Source organism: Populus nigra, chromosome 14 (assembly GCF_951802175.1).
Source record: "Populus nigra chromosome 14, ddPopNigr1.1, whole genome shotgun sequence".
Classification (NCBI taxonomy): domain Eukaryota; kingdom Viridiplantae; phylum Streptophyta; class Magnoliopsida; order Malpighiales; family Salicaceae; genus Populus; species Populus nigra.
In genome coordinates this window covers 2,056,693-2,073,543 of record NC_084865.1, presented here as the reverse complement: position 1 = coordinate 2,073,543, position 16,851 = coordinate 2,056,693, and the positions used below count along the sequence as shown (strand labels likewise).

At 28.5% G+C, this 16,851-nt stretch overlaps 1 protein-coding gene across 6 annotated transcripts; it reads left to right on the top strand.

The window, feature by feature from the left end:
- The first annotated feature begins 3,130 nt into the window (after window positions 1-3,130).
- Window positions 3,131-9,378, top strand: LOC133672441 (MADS-box protein JOINTLESS-like). Of its 6 annotated transcripts, XM_062092860.1 has the most exons (9): window positions 3,139-3,338; window positions 3,674-3,891; window positions 7,096-7,174; window positions 8,029-8,090; window positions 8,179-8,278; window positions 8,374-8,415; window positions 8,634-8,675; window positions 8,758-8,870; window positions 9,168-9,378. In XM_062092860.1, the coding sequence occupies exons 2-9, from the start codon at window positions 3,710-3,712 to the stop codon at window positions 9,184-9,186; spliced, it is 639 nt and encodes a 212-aa protein (XP_061948844.1). In that variant the 5' UTR covers window positions 3,139-3,338; window positions 3,674-3,709; the 3' UTR covers window positions 9,187-9,378. The 6 variants fall into 6 exon arrangements, with proteins under 6 accessions (XP_061948845.1, XP_061948844.1, XP_061948840.1 ...); XM_062092856.1 differs by lacking the exon at window positions 9,168-9,378 and having other exon boundaries at window positions 8,758-8,978; XM_062092858.1 differs by lacking the exon at window positions 9,168-9,378 and having other exon boundaries at window positions 3,144-3,338; window positions 3,680-3,891; window positions 8,758-8,978.
- Window positions 9,379-16,851: the final 7,473 nt, after the last annotated feature.

Below are 16,851 nucleotides of genomic sequence, written 5' to 3'. Positions count from 1 at the left end.
AACTGACTATTTTTTTTCTTCATATTTTAACTCTCTTTTTTCTATTCAATCAATACCTTATATAGCCTAATTATAATATATTAAGCTTTAAATTATGGTAAAAACATAACATATAGAGACAGGGGACTAAAATATAAAATATGGGAAAAATTTATAGCTATCAACAATTTTTATTTTGATTTAAATTCTTTTTTTTTTCATTTTCTTAGTCCTTGAATTAGAGAGAGGGTAAAGAAACTCACTTGAAAATGACAAGAAGAGAGAAAGTAATTATTTGATACTGATTATAACCACGAAAAAAATTGATTTTGGTGTCAAATATTTATATTCGATGAGAAAAGTTCTATTACTATTTTTTTTGACCTTCATCTTGCTTGAAATGATAAATATGAGTTCAAGAAATTTTATCAATTCAGATTAATTTTTAGTTTTTAAAATTTGATCCGTTAAACTAAATTTAATAATAATATCAAAGAGTTCTTCACAAAGTGGACATTTGTTTTACGTTCAATTTTTTCTATGCTAATTAAATCATGAATATATAATTAACATAAAGTTTATGTTTTTTTTAAGATTTTTAATTCATTTTTTATACCAACTTATCACATTTAGCAATATTTTTTTTTCTTCAACCATAAATAAAACATTGTTACTTTGTTTGAATATTTTATTTTAAATTTGATTCTAAGACCATAATGGATTTTTTTTATTTGACCCGTAACATAAAGGTGGAAATAACTTTTAGATGTCGGGAATACAAATCTTATTATCATGTGTGATCCATAATATATCAACATCCCAAACATTATTATAATAATATTTTTTTAAAAAGTCTAAGTTTTGATCTTGATATAGGTATGATTACGATTGGATTGGGTCTTTTTCAAACAAAGAGATGATGTGATATAAGCACAATATTTTTTTATCGGAGAGTATAATAATTAATTTACTTACCTTTTCATTTTAGGTGGAAAAGATTTAATGAATAACTTATTTAAAAAACTATTAAATGCCTTTTTTATTTTATTTTATTTTATAGAATCTACTTTTTGAACATACGTCTATATGGAATAATTTAAAAATCAAGCTTTCATGTGATGCTACGTGTGTGGACCAAGCAAAGGGAGGTATGAATAGACTAGGGTTCCCATGGAGCATAACATAAAGCTAGAAGAAAATTCCTTGTTTTTCCATGCTTTTTGTAGCCTTATTTAGAAGGTTGTAGGTTCGATCTATATGTATGTTTTCAGTAGGGGTGTTCAAAAAAACTGAAAAACAGATTAAACCGAGAAAACCGGAAAAAAATAACCGAAAAAACCAAACTATGAAAAAAAACCGATTAAACCGATTAAAATTTTGAAAAAACCGACCGGTTCGGTTCGGTTTCGGTTTTTTAAGTCTGGAATCGGAAAAACCGAACCGAACCGGAACAAAAAAAACCAGAAAAAACCGAGCCAAACCGAAAAAACCGAGCAAAACCGTTTTGAACCGGTTTTTGCTCTAAAAAACCGAACCGAACCGAAATTGGTCGGTTTGAACCGGTTTCGGTTTAAAAAAATAATTCAATTTGGTTATTTTTTTTTATAAAAACCGAATCAAACCGAACCGTGAACACCCCTAGTTTTCAGTGTTGTCCAAAAACTTACAAAATAATTAAATAATATTTAAAAAAACCCGATAAATTAACGATCATAATCAAAATACTAGCATTCATACTAAACATATATAATTAGAAATATATTGAACAAAACCAATAAAAGATACTTACTTATTAAAGAACTTAGCATATAATCAATCTAAAATTTGTTATTGTTATTAAAATAAAGGAATTAAACTGAAATTTAGATGAAGAAAAGTGTAAAAAATTCCATAAAATTTATACAAGAAAAAACCTAGTTGTAATACTATTGAAAGCTAATATATTGAAATGGATCCAACTAAAAATTTAAAGATTTTACTTTTTGATTGAAAAAGAACATATAAATTCGACTTAACAAAATTACAATTATAAATTAAAATAAATATTTATCAAAGATATTTGAAAGCACAGGGACAAAATATCTAAATAAATTGTGTTATTATTACTATAAAGTAAGGATTATATTAAATTCAAAACACATTTTCTTGCCTTTGGATTGTGATTCCCATCATTTTAACTAGAAGGAATCACATTCCTTGCTTTCAAGAGAATGCAATGCCTTAGGAAATGTTAGATTCCTGATAGCGAAGGAGCTCTAGGATTTCCTACTAAAGAGGTAAAGGATTAAAACAAATGTCATTATCGCAAGCATTATTCTAATTCTTTTCAAATATATATTGTGTTCTAACCATATATATATATATATATATATATATATATATATATATATATATATATATATATATATATATATATATATATTAATTAAACTAAGAATAAAAACAAATTAAGTTGTTTACTCTTTTTTTTTTTTTGTGAACGGAATTTCGTTAGTCATAAATAACAATAAAGAGAACAATTTTGAACTTAAAATATTATTTATAAATCAATAAAAATACAATAATGTTTATTCTTTCGTCTCTTTAACTTGAGGATTAAAATGTAAAACAATAAATTTATGAATTAAAATATAAAAATCTCTTAAGATTAAAGACCGGTTTGGTTTCATAAACATGAAACCGAAAAAACCAAACCCAAATAAGAAAAAAACTAAACCAAACTGAAAAATCGAGTCAAATAAAAAAAAACCGAGTCAAACTAGTTTTTATTTTAAAAAAACTTAACTAAATCGAAATAGGTCGATTTGAACCGGTTTCATTTTTTTAAAAAAAAAATTTCGGTTTAATTATTTTTTTGATAAAAACCGAATCAAACCGAAAATAATCACTATTACTAATAGGTATTACATTTTTAATAGGATGGGGTAAATTTTAAGTTTTTTAAATTAATTTTTTAAATTTCTAGATTGTTTTAATATATTAATATTAAAAATAATTTTTTAAAAATTAAAAAATATTATTTTAATATATTTATAAATAAAAAAATATTTTAAAAAATAATCCTATCAATCAAACAATAGATATTTTTACAGTGTAGCTTTTGTTTTCCTTACATTTTCTTTTTATTCAAATTTCTTTCCACTTTTATTGGAGCAAGATAAGTTTTTCTTAATTTTCCATATATAGGCGAATTCTTTTGAGTGGTCAATGGACATTTGCTTTTCTTCAATTAATTTTGTGGTTTGATTTTTTGTAACCAAAGATCCCTTCTTGTTGTCTTGCAATTAAGATCCACTGCTGTACATTAATGTAACTCCAGATCTTCAGTTGATATTTTTCCTTCTGCAAGGACTTCTCTGGTAAGGAAGTGATCCAGATTTCTTTATTTTGTATCGTCACTCCTTCTTCTCCTTCTTCCTTCTCTGTTCATGTATTCAAATACATGTGTGCATACATGTCATTCAAAAAAAAATTGATTTCCTGGTAAATATACTTGTTGAGTATGTATGGTGCATGCTTTTTCTCATTCAATGTAAGGGGTTTTGATTTTTCTGTCTGTAAACATCGGTATTGTCCTCTATTAGTGAGCATATAACACTAGGTCTATGGTTTTTGTACCCTGTCTCTCTCATCCTCTTAGGGATTCTATTTTGATCAGTATGTGATGAATTACCTTGGTTGATTTTGCATGAAGGGTTAGTTGGATTTTTGTTTCTTTTACTTGGGGAAGATGACTCGAAGGAAAATCCAGATCAAGAAGATAGACGACACGATGGCAAGACAAGTTACTTTCTCAAAGAGGAGAAGAGGGCTTTTCAAGAAAGCTTATGAGCTCTCAACTCTATGTGATGCTGAGATTGCTCTCATGGTGTTTTCTGCATCTGGCAAGCTTTATGAGTACTCAAACTCAAGGTTCTTCTCTTTATCATTATCTTATTATTTTCATCTTCATTTTCTCATCTCAATTGAAAAAGGAAGAGAATGGTTGAAATGCATGTACAATAGAACCTCTCGATATCTGTGAGCAAAATGACATTTTTCAAGGGAAGAGGAGAGGGGAGTGCTTTAGGGAGAAATTGGTACTGATGAGATGAAGGTTTTGATGCTAGTTGCTGCCAATTGTTGCATGTTCAAACCCTTTGTCAAGGACTATTACCATTAACACATCCACTTATGGTTCCTCTCACTGCTACACCTGAACGTGGGTGGAGAAATTTCATAGTTAATATCTTCTCTTTCTAGTTGATTCTTTAGCTCAATTGCTATATGAAACTTCAAAAATTTATGGTTTAATGTCTTGATTGTTTCTATATACACACACACTATGTAATTATTCTGCCAGTAGAGAGTCTAGAGACCAAAGCCACTGATATCATTAAGCTGTTTTTGCCATTTTCTATGCACCTAGAAACCACAACTTACTATAAGGACGTGCTCATAAAATTTAGGGCATAGACTACTCGATTAGGTAAGGCCTTCATTTTGCAGAAAATTCAAGGTCAAATTCTGAAACTTCAATGCCCCTAAGCTAATATAGTACCACCTCTATGTATTCTTTGACAAAGAGCATTGATTGCATCTGCCTATAATGATGAACTAGAGTTCTGGAACCCGTGCTACGATTGCGTTTTGAAAAACAAGCAAGAAGAGCCCAATATCCGGTAAGACACGAACCGTATATAAAAATTCCTGTCAATAATAAATAAAAAAATAAGCTTTCAATATGATACTTGAAAGGAGAGAGAGAGAAAAAAAAAAGTTGGCCACTCGTGGACATCACCCACAATCAAAAGAGTTTGAATGTTTGTAAAAACAAACTGAACAAAACAAAATGAAGTGAGTATTTATTTATATTCAATCATTCGATTCTATTTAATTAAAGAAAACTATTTTGAGAAAAACTATTTAAAAAAATAAAAAGACGTAGATAACCTAACCAAATAAAAAAACAAAGGATGTAAAAAGCATATATAAAGTCAATGAGCTTAATTTCCAATAAAATAAAAATCGAAGGATAAAATCTAAAATAGCAACCCCTAGCGAACATCCCTACGTGGAGTTCATTTTTCAAATTGGAATCCGTGAAATTCCAAAATAGGGTTGACCAAGAAGTTTAAATTCAAATCAACTCAACGTTGAAAGATAAATTGAGTGTAAGAAAAACGAACTAAAAAATTTAGCAAAAAAAAAATTAAAAGAATAAGGATAAAATCTAATAGGAAAAAAAATGATTGAGAGTGAAATTTCCAAAAAAGTTTCACTATAACAGAGGACATAAATAACAATTAAAAGACCGAGGACTCGATAAGAAAACTTTTAAAAATCAAATGAGGATGAAATTGAAACAAACTTCAATTTTCATAAGTTATTTCAAATAAAAGAAATATTAACAAAAAAATCAAGGACTAAATAAAAAACAAAGAGAAGTAAAAAAAAATCAAACGAGGAAAAAATTGAAGCAAATTTTGATTTTTACAAGTTACTTGAAATAAAACAAATATTAATCAAAAGATCAGGAAAAAGAATGAAAACATAGAGAAGCTAAGGGGTTGATTTGAAAATTGTAGGGTAGGGTGCAAGAATTGAGGGAGAGAAAGGACAAAAAAAATAAATGTCCGCAGAAGCCAAACCAGAGTTTCATTTTCTACACATGCCACCTTAACGTGGAGGAGACACCGAGATGAATCTAATGACACCCTAGAATGATGTTTTTAGTAGTCGGAATCAACTGCACGCGCTGTCCAAAGATGATAAGGTGATTGATGCCTTGATGCGTGCCTAGCACGTGCTAATTTTTTTTATTGTTTTTTAAGAAATGGAGTTTTAATTATAAAATGTTGAGTCCATCTAGCATTTGGTAACAACTAAATGAATAAAATAATAATTAAACAACCAAGATAAAAGTATATGTAAGTTTTTTTTAAAAGACAAATTACCAATTAGTTCTAGTTCTGTGGTAAACTCTTAAGATCTATAAGTTTATTTTTATAGTTTATCTTTCAAGAAAATTTATATTTATTTAAAAAATTACCATTTGAAAAACAAATTACTTAATAAAACTTGTTGGGAAGTGTTTTCTAAGATGAAAAAGGACATATAAAATTTTTTTAATTTATTTTTAGAATTTTATATGAAAATATAACAAGACATAAACTTACCTTAAAGAGAAATCTGAAAACTGAACTAATTGGTCTAACAAAAATATTATAGAACTTATTGGCCATTTATCTTTCAAAAATAAACTTGTCAGTGTTTATCCCAACAATCAATCAATTTCAACAAACATTTTCCCTTAATATGTAGTTTTTCTTCAAAACAGAGAATGCATTTCTATTCTGAAAAAAAAAAGTTAAATAGTAATTCACATTTAGTATGAAAATTATAGTTTTAACTTGATTTTTTAGTATCTGATTAATGAATTATTTTTTAGTATCTGATCAATGAATTAAAGTTTTTTAGTAATTCACACATGCGAAGTTAGAATTTGGAGTAAGGTTTCAAAGAATTACTCTAAGAAGTAATATTGTATGTTAACAAAACCACTGAATCGAAAATGAATTTGAAATAATTACAAAATAGCCCATGTAAAGGATAATTTCGTAGACACTGTCTAGTCTTCTTCATTTTCTATTTGGACTTTGTTTTCCCTTTTGGATTTTCCAAGTTTTTGGCTAGCCCTTCTTTTTCTAGGGTTGGTAGTTTGCTGTTGTAAAATACATAGGAGCAACAATTTTTTCCACCCTTTCCTCTTGGTGAGCCTTTTTGTCACTATGCTTACAAAATAAATAAATAATAATGAAAAAAGGAAAAATATTGATGATCACCCTGCCTTAACCATTATGAGTCTATGACTCCTTCAAGCCAGGGTGTTTCCCTTGGCTTGTGCATCATCTGAGATTTTATTTACAATAGATGGTTACCTTTCAATTGATATTTTTCTATTTATTATTGTAAAAAGAACATATAATTAGAAAAGAGAGGGTATTTTCTAAAATAATACTTGGAACAGTCCAAGTAGCTAGCAATTAATTTTTCTGACAATAAATAGCTAGTTTTTGCCTAATCTTCATAATCAATAATTCAAGAATTGACTTGGCCTGCTTTTTGTTCTTTAAGCATGGTGCAAGTGATTGAAAAGCGCAATCTACATCCAAAGAACATCGACATGTTCGGTCAACCATCTCTTGAGCTGCAGGTAATTAGTTTTCATATTTTGGCTTACCAAGTTTTTGAATTTGTACCCATATGAAGATTGCTCTTCATATCAGAGGAAGAAATGAATATAGGGTAAACAACAATTCTTTTCTTTTTTGCTTGCTGACCAGCGGTGGATTGAATAATAAGTGCATGACTAGATTTTATTATAACTAGTTTTTCTTTGTTTTCTCATTATTTTCCTAGCCGGTTAAATTGGTTGTTTGACATGGTATCAGAGTCTTGATGACCAAGCGGTCACGAGTTTAAATCTTACCATCCTTATTTATTTGTTAAAAATTAAGCACAAGGTGGTGTGGATCTATCCAAATTTCAGGCCTAAATGACTTTCACTTGAGGAAGCGTGTTAAAGAATAATATAAATTTCAAGCCTAACAACTTAAGCATTTTGGGTGAATTGGTTATCTGACACTAGCTTTTCTTTCACTCAAATGTGTCTGTTTTTATTGTTGAAGAGTAGTATAATTTGTTTTGCTGCGTCTCCAACATATTTTGACTTAGATTGGAAGTCTATTTGCATGCTATAGTGTTTTTATAAAAATTTGAGATAAGAAGTGTGATTCATGCTCAAGTTCTTTATCCAAATCATGCCCTTATGACTTAGATCATAAGCCTCAGCCTCTGAATGAAAACTCAGGACTTTGAAATAGAATGTGATATTTGAACTAGTAAAATGGATGATGGCTTGCAACTCTATGTTAGATAATCTGATTCAGAAACTTTGAACCAAGTTGAAGAAGGAGGAGATCTCATTTCAATAATCTAACATTATTAAATTCCATAAGATAGCATGTTTATGCATTAAATAAAGGCAATATTCTTTTATCCTTTTAGCCTGATGGTGCTGTGTATGCCACGCTGAATAAAGAAATAGCCGAGAAAACCCGTGAACTGAGGTAAACTTACATGACTAATACTTGTTGTCACAATAGATGAACATTCCTATTTGCAATGCTGAGACATATAATGATCCATTGATGACAGCCAGGTGAGGGGAGAAGACCTACAAGGATTGAACTTGGAAGAACTACATAAATTAGAAAAATTAATTGAAACAAGCTTGTGTCGCGTCGTGGAAGAAAAGGTTTGTGTAGTCTTTTCTTGTCTTGATTCAGGAGATATGTATGCTGAAAACTCTGTACAATACCTAACACATGTTTCAACTTCTATTTGCTTCAGGGGGGTAAAATTATAAATGAGATCAATACTCTCAAGAACGAGGTCACATTCTTTACCTCAAAAAAATTCAGGATATTCATGCAAAAATTCATAAAAATTATAAATTAAGATTCAAAACTTAATCATGAATCAATAAAATCGAACACGGCCATATATATGATGAGCATAAACTGATATTATTACCATACTTTCTTGGATTATCAAATGATTACCATGGTCACTGTCTATTCAATTTCATATTAGTTTTGGTTAATTTGTAGGGGGTGCGATTAGTAGAAGAGAACCGGCGATTGAAGCAGCAAGTGAGACTACGAGATCTCTTACGAATTTTCAGTCCCTTCGTTTCACACACTCTCAATTTTGAGCTCGGTTTTTATTTGACAGGTGATGAATTTATCAGCAGGCCAAAGGCATTTGCTCGAACCAGACAAGTCATCAGATTTTCTGGTGACCAATACCAGGAGCACGAGCTCAGTTGATCCTTTTCTTACACTAGGGTTGGCTTGTTACACTCATTTTCATGCAAATATTTTCTGTTTTCATTCACTAGTTCTTACAGACATCATATATATATGGCACCAAGCAATAAATCATATTTAATCTCATTTTTTCTTGCGGTTTCACGACTCATTCAAACACATTATAACTACGTAAATCCAAACAACTTCGAACTGATAATGACATAGTAGTTTATTTACTTGCTATTTTCTAGGTTATTCTTGCCAGTTAATCTTTATCGTCCTGGTTCCTGGTAGTGTTAATTTGTATATAATGCAACTCCAAAATTCTTGCAGGTTACCTTTTCGTGATTGAATGGGAAAGATGGAGAGGCTCATCCAGCAAAAAGTATTTTTAGCTTGATCTAAATAAATAATAAAAAAGAACGTTTAATTTTAACGTATGTACCATTACTGAACAGAGAATCCCCTTCATTGTGGTCTTCTTCTTCTTTAAATCGACTGTAAAGAATCCTTGAATTAATTTACACATTAATCCTGTAGACGATCTTAAAGCGTTCATTTTACGTCAGTTTAGTAAACTTTTAAAAAATTAATTAAACCATATAATTTTTTGTTAGTGTTATCTAAAATATATCTTCTATTTCTTATTTATTCTACCTGTAAAAATGTTTTAAACTAGTTTCCACGCATCAAAACTATATAATTGGAGTTGAAGTGGGCTATATCTCTTATGACAATTAATTCTATTAGCAAGGCTCAATTTGTAGGTTTGGCATGGACTAGCTAGCATGCTTTTATACTGGAACAAGAAATGCTAATTATTATTTTTTATATATGTTTTTTAAAATATATTTTTTTATTTTTTAAAATTTATTTTTAATATTAAGATAGCAAATCGATATAAAAATATGAAAAAATTAATTTAAAATTAAAAAAAAGGGTTTAACATGGAAAAAGAAGTTTGGACTAGTTTCAAATTATCAACAGCACAAACCATTTTAAAAGAAGAAGCTAGCTCCCATAAAAATAAATAAAGTAGTAGTAATAATAATAATAATAAAAGACAATCTAGCATATTCAAATGGGTGGGTTTAGACTACAAGAAGCCCATATAAAAACAATGCAAAGAAAGCCAATTTATAAGGAATAAAGTAGCCCAGATTATGCTTTAACAAATAACGACCCAAGCACAAAGCGTCCAGTTGGTAAGAAAGATTCAAAAGGATCCAGTTCCTTTCCATTTCTAGACCCTTAGGCCTTAGCCATGCCCACCATAACCAGAATAGGTGCGCACGTCACCATCCACCCTCCACCCTCTTCTATCTTATAATAATAAGATTTGAACTCGTGATCGTTTGATCACTAAGACTCTGATACCATATTAAATAACTAATTCAATCTAAAAATTTATAAAGTCTTAAGATATAATTTATATTATTTTCTAATATATCAATATCCCAAATATTGTTATAATAATTATTGAAAAAACCCCAAGTCAAGATCTTGATATAAGTAGGATGGGGTCTTTTCAAACAAACAAAATGATATGATATAAGCATAATATGTATTGTAATAATTTACATACCTTTCCATTTCAAGTAAAACAAGGATTTAATGTATCGAAATAACTTATTTAAAAATTATCTTTATTTGGAACACCAGTTTAGAAAGATTAAATGCATTTTGAAAGAATCAACTTTTTTAACATACGTCCCTATGGAATAATTTTAAAATCAAGTTTTCAAGTGATGCTAGCTGGTTTATCTACAGTTACTTGTGTGGACCAAGCAAAAGTATGAATATACTTGGAGCATCACAGAAAGCTAGAAAAAGTTCTTCGGTTTTCATGCTTTTTGTTGATTCAGTAGATGCATCAGCGTTTTGCAGGCACCGTTGGTTTTGAAGCTGAGTGGAACGTTGCTTCTTGCATTAAAAAAGTATGTATGTTTGGTGATCGGTATGGTGATAGTTTTTGTGGTTATAGTTTGAAAAATGTTATTTTATAAAAAATATTTTTTGTTAAGGTTGATTTGATATTTATATATATTTGGTTAAAACTGTGGTTAAAATTGAGTTTGAATAAAAATTAGTTTAATGTGTTTGGTTAAAAGAATATTTTTCAAACTGAGGTTATAAAATAATATATATATATATATATATATATATATAATAGTTTTTAATTTAAATATTGTAAATTTAACTACTACTATTACATCATAAAATAAATAATACTAATATCAAATATTTTTTATTGTTCCATTAAACAATCTATAATTTCATCACGTACGAAATTCATCCGACAAGGACTACAGTTTCCTTGGTTTCTTAAGCGCGCAACAACATCAGGTAAAATATCATCAAGAACAAAATTGAGATTGCGATTAAATTCTGTAAATGCTACGTCATCAAGCGATCTTATTCTAATTTTTTGAATAAAACACAATTAAAAAAAATTAAAACTGAATTTTTTTTAACTGGGTCGGACCCGGTTCATTGTATTTAGCTTTGGATTGGACCCGATCCGACCGGAACAGTGGCCGAAAGAGTAGAGTCACTCTCCACTGTTCACTTAACAAAAACACAGTGAAGAGTGAAACTCTGCACTGAACAAAAACGCAGCAAGATGAGAAGCAAGGAAAAATTGTTTCACCAAAAACTACGGTTAAACCTTATTTTTAGTAGGTTCCATGAGCCAAACCACAGCTGCTACTTATAACCAAACACTATATTATTGAGTTTGAAAAAACAAGCAACAGCTACCGCAATGACAAACGCTCTCTTAGAAGGTTGGAGGTTCAATCTATATGTTTTCAGAGAAAAAAAAATAAAGTTGAATTGTTTTGTCCCGCGTAGTTAGATTATTGGACCGCGCTACACTACGAACATGTCAAATTCATTTTTTTTTATGTAAAAAAAAACATAGAGGCATTGTTAATGTGTTTTCTAGTAATAAAAAAAAAGTATTATGAACTAAAAACCTAATGCATATTCGATGATATCTTTCTAGATATTGAGTTGGTGACATGTTGAATGATATTTTTTAAAAAATAATGAGACGACTATATATTGGATCGATCCGAGACAACCATGGCTAACCTGTAAAATCCATGACTTGGGTGATAAGACCGTGATAACCCCATAGAAAACAAATCAAAATAAATTATAAAGCTTAATTCCCAATCAATTCAATGTCGAATGACAAAAATGAGAAAAAATATTCAATTTAAAAATAAAATAAAAAAACTACAACTCGAGTCTATCCAAGTAAACTTGTCATACCTGCGACCCGGGTTATAAAAATAGAATAAACCTATAAAAAACAAACTAAAAAAGATTACAGAGCCCAGTTCTTAAACCAACACAATGTTCAAGGGCAAGGTTGAAAAAAAAACCAATCTAAAAGAATGATAAATTGACAAAAAGACTTGTGGCAACCCATGTTAACCTGTAATCTAGGTCGTGAGACTGATATAACATCATAGAAAAAAAATAAAAAAGATTACAAAATTCAATTCTCAACTAACCAAATATTTTAGAATGAAATTAAAAAATATATATTTAAAAGTACCTTAAAAAGAAATGATCCAAGTCAATCTAAGCCAACATTCCAAACTCACGACCTGAGTCATGAGACCAAGATTATCCATACAGAGAACAATTTGAATTTTTTTTAAGAAGCTTAATTATCGATCAATCAATCTAATACTGAATGATAAGATTGAAAAAGTTATTCAATAAAACAATGACACAAAGAAAATATAAATAGCAATAAAAAAATAAAGATTAAAATTGATATAAGAGAAAATTGATGAAGAATGACATAAAACCCAAGGTGAAGAGAGATAAAAAAAAAAAAAGAAAGGAAGAGAAAACAAGATGCTAGCGACAGACTACCTAAAAGAAACGATCCAAGTCAACATGGGCTGACCTGCCAAACCCACAACCTGAGTTATAAGATCAAGATTACCCCACACATAGCAAAAAAATAAAAAAAATAAAGCTCAATCCCTAATCAATCAAATGCTGAATGATAATATTGTAAAAAGAAAAAAAAACAATTCAATAAGAAAGGCTAAAAAAAAACAAATAGAAATAAAAAAAAACAAAATTAACATAAAATTTTTTTGAGAAAGCACGACATGAAACAGTGTCAAACGAGAAAAAAAAGAGTGTAAAGTTGATGACACACCACCTATAATCCACTACGTGCCACTTCAACATATAACATTTTGTTTCGGCTTTAAATTTGAAGGCTAAGGTTTTCTAAACCATTTCAGGATTGCTCAAGCCTTAATTGTTTTAGATAAATAAAATTTATTTTTATTTTGTAAAATTGAGCATCAACTATTTGCCATAATATTTTTTTGACACTACGAGATCTTTATATCTAGACAACTAAAAAAAACTATTAGATCTAATCACAAATAAAGTTAATATAAAAGGATCAAACTGAAAAAAAAAATCAAGCAATAAAAAGAAGCTAGATATTTTTCCATGCCCGTTCAATTCAATCCTTCATGCTAGCATAAAAAAAAAAGTTGTGTATTTACCTAGTTTTCAAATTCAGTTCCATATACTTTAATTGTTTTAAATAAATAAATTTTCATATAATCTTGCCAAACCATCACCAATTGAGCCATAAAGTTTTTTTTTCGACATCGTAACGGAAAGTCCTCCAACACAAGCATAAAAAAACCACCAAATCTAATCCTAAATAAATGCAATGGCAAAGAAAAAAAAATAAGGAATCAAAATGAAAAAAAGAGAAAATATAATGGAACGCTATTATAATTTACAATGTTTTTTTTTTTTTTTTTTGTCTTGGTGAACAATGAAAATGCCACACCCCTTAGTTTTTTTCCTAGCTCATTAGCACACACTACATGACAGGTCTGAATAAAAGGAATTTTAAACGCATAAAAAAATGTATAGGCATTAATAATATGTCTCCTAAACAAGAAACAGATTTTAACTATAATTTTAATAATATTTGTATCTAATATTGTGATCGAAAAATATTTATCTACCTAAGTTAACCTGGGCTGATTTATGAAGTTCATCAAGGTAATCTTGAAAAAAATAAATTGAAAAGCTTAATATTGAATTAACTCAAAGTTGAAGGATAAAATCGGTAAAAAACAACATTTAATTAAAAAAAAACCTAAGTGAACTTTAGTCAACCAAGCAACCTCACGAGCAAGTAATGCACGTCATCAAATTCAATAATCCTTTTATCCTAGAGATTATATTTCATTTAATATTACAATAATAAAGTGCGTGATAATTTTTTGTATGAAACATTTTTTGTAAAGTAAAAAAAACTGTGATAGGCATGTGGGGCCGAGATAGACAAAGTAGATAATTGATAACAAATGATGAAATTTTATTTCTTTTATGTTTGAATTAAATTAAAAAAAATAATAATCGATAACAAATGGTAAAATTATATATTTTTTTGAAAAACAATTAAGGGACAAAAAAGAATTCAATAAAAAAATATTAAAAAAATAAAAAGAAATACTAGCTTGGATGTTGCAGATTAACCCATTAAACCTATAACCTGGTTCATGAACTCAATTGGATTCAATAAATTTTTTTAACTTAAATATAAAATAATTAAAAAAAAAAACTAAAAAAAGCCTATGCACGTGGGCTAGGTGGCCTAGTGTGCCCGGACATTAAAAAATAAATAGCATCAGCGTCAAGGCTCGCTGCCTAGCTTGCTTATCTTTAATTTTTTAAAAAAACATTTCTTAATCGTTCGACTCATTTTTTTTTAAAAGAAGATAGCAGACAATGTCTTCTACTTTCCATAGGATCAAATGACCAGAGGTCAATGGAGAAAAAGAACCTCGGTTTTTTTGTTTTAAAATCTATTTTTGATAAAAATTACCTAAAAAACACCCTAAGAAATAAGAACCTATATAAAGCTATCCATGACCTAAAAACTAAAACAATAGCAAGAAAAACCTTAAACCAACCGGAACCAAAAAATATTCTAACTGTCACATCTGCACTCTCAGGTAAGGAAAAAAAATCTAGGTAAAACTTTTATCAAGAAATGAAACTATTTACATCAATTTCAATTATTTTTATGCCCAAAATAATTATTAAGAACAACCCTTTCTCTATCAACTGGAATAGACTAGGGTTGACAAAGCAAAGGGATGAATAGACTAGGTTCCATGGAGCATAACATAAAGCTAGAAGAAAATTCCTTGTTTTTCCACGCTTTTTGTTGATTCAATATATACATGTACGTCGTTTTGCAGGCACCGATGCTTTTGCAGCCGAGTGGAACGTGGCTTCTGGTTCGATCTTTATGCCTCGAGAACAAACAGATGTATTGTTTCACAATTATCCCTGAACTCCTTTTATGATTGTAATTAGGTCCTTGTTTGTGCATTGATGCTAGATAAACCTGACAATCTCTTTACCTACCCCACTAATTGAAATCTATACCTACCCCACTAATTGTTACCAACCAACCCCCGGCCTGACTAGATTGATGTAAAAAAGGAACGAAAACATTATGATATTAACATTCTTGTTTATTTAGTTAAAAAATTGGATTTTTTTAGGAAATCATGGAGAATTTAAAATTTTTTACTATTTTAAGTTTTTAACATTAAAACTTATAATATCTAAATTTGAAAATATTAATATTTGCCTTTTATTTAAATATTATCCACATAAAATTAGATATCACTACTGTCAAAAACTAATATATTGAAATGGATTCAACTAAAAATTTAAAAATATAAAATTAACTTGTTAGAATTATAATTATAGAGTAAAATAATTATTTATTAAATATGTCTAAATAATTGTGTTATTATTAGTAAAAATTAAAGATATATTAGTCCAATAATAATAATAATAATCATAATGATCATAATATTTAAGTCCAAAACATATTCCCTTGCCTTTAGATTGTAATTTTCATCATTCTAGAAGGGAATTGCGTTCCTTATCTTCAGCTTTTCAGATTTTTCTTGGCATTGATTGATGAGAATGTGATATTTGTGTTCGGTTAAAATGAAAATTTCTTGTAATGTGTCTTTCTTGTGTTTGGTTCATCTTTAAAAATTCATGAAAAAAATAAATAAATTTACTATTTTAGCCTTAAAAATTCACAAAATCTAAATTCAAAAATATTAGTAATATTTGTCTTTTATTTACACATTGTACAATAAAAGTACATGTTACTAGTATTGAAAGCTAATATATTGAAATTGATGCAACTAAAAATTTATATTTTTGGTATATAAAAAAATAATTTTTTTTTATAAGAAAACATACAAATTTGACTTGATAAAATTATAACCATCAAGCACAATAAATAGTAACTAAATATTTTTGAAGGCATAGAGACATAATACATAAATAAATTATGTTATTATTAATAAGAATTAAGGATTATAACGTTTCAATAAATATTAATGATAGGATAATTAAACTTAAAACACATTTTCTTGTCCTTGGATTGTGATTCTCATCATTTTAGAAGGAATCACATTCCTTGCTTTCAAGGGAATGTAATGCCTCAGGAAATGTTAGATTCTTTATAGCTGTAAAAAAAAATCATCTCAAAGTTAAAATTTAAAACGTTAGGTGAGATATTAATATATTATTTATGTTATTATTTAACGTATTTTTTTTAAATAAAAATTATTTAGATTTGAAATTGTTATAGGTTGTCAAAGAACCATCTAAACCTAATAGTTTAAACTGTTAGGTGAGGTCTTAATATATAATTTATATTATTTTCCAACACATTCCCTCAAGTAAAAGTTTTTTTAGACTTGAAACTTGCATGGGTTCATATTATCTTATGCTTAATTTTTATCAAATAAATAAGAATAATAAGAATCAAACTCGTGACTGTTTGGTTGTTGAAGTTTTGATACCATGTCAAAGAACCATTTCAACCTAAAATCTTAAATTGTTAAGTAAGACTTCAAAATATAATTTATATTATTTTAAAACAAATAACAACAAAGCTAGGATTTCTACT

Bases quoted from the DNA above. Each gene is read 5' to 3' on its own strand.
- LOC133672441 (XM_062092856.1), top strand. From the start codon at position 3,710: ATGACTCGAAGGAAAATCCAGATCAAGAAGATAGACGACACGATGGCA. The intron at 8,279-8,373 runs GTTTGTGTAGTC...TATTTGCTTCAG, and splicing joins GTCGCGTCGTGGAAGAAAAG to GGGGGTAAAATTATAAATGA. The intron at 8,416-8,633 runs GTCACATTCTTT...GTTAATTTGTAG, and splicing joins TCAATACTCTCAAGAACGAG to GGGGTGCGATTAGTAGAAGA.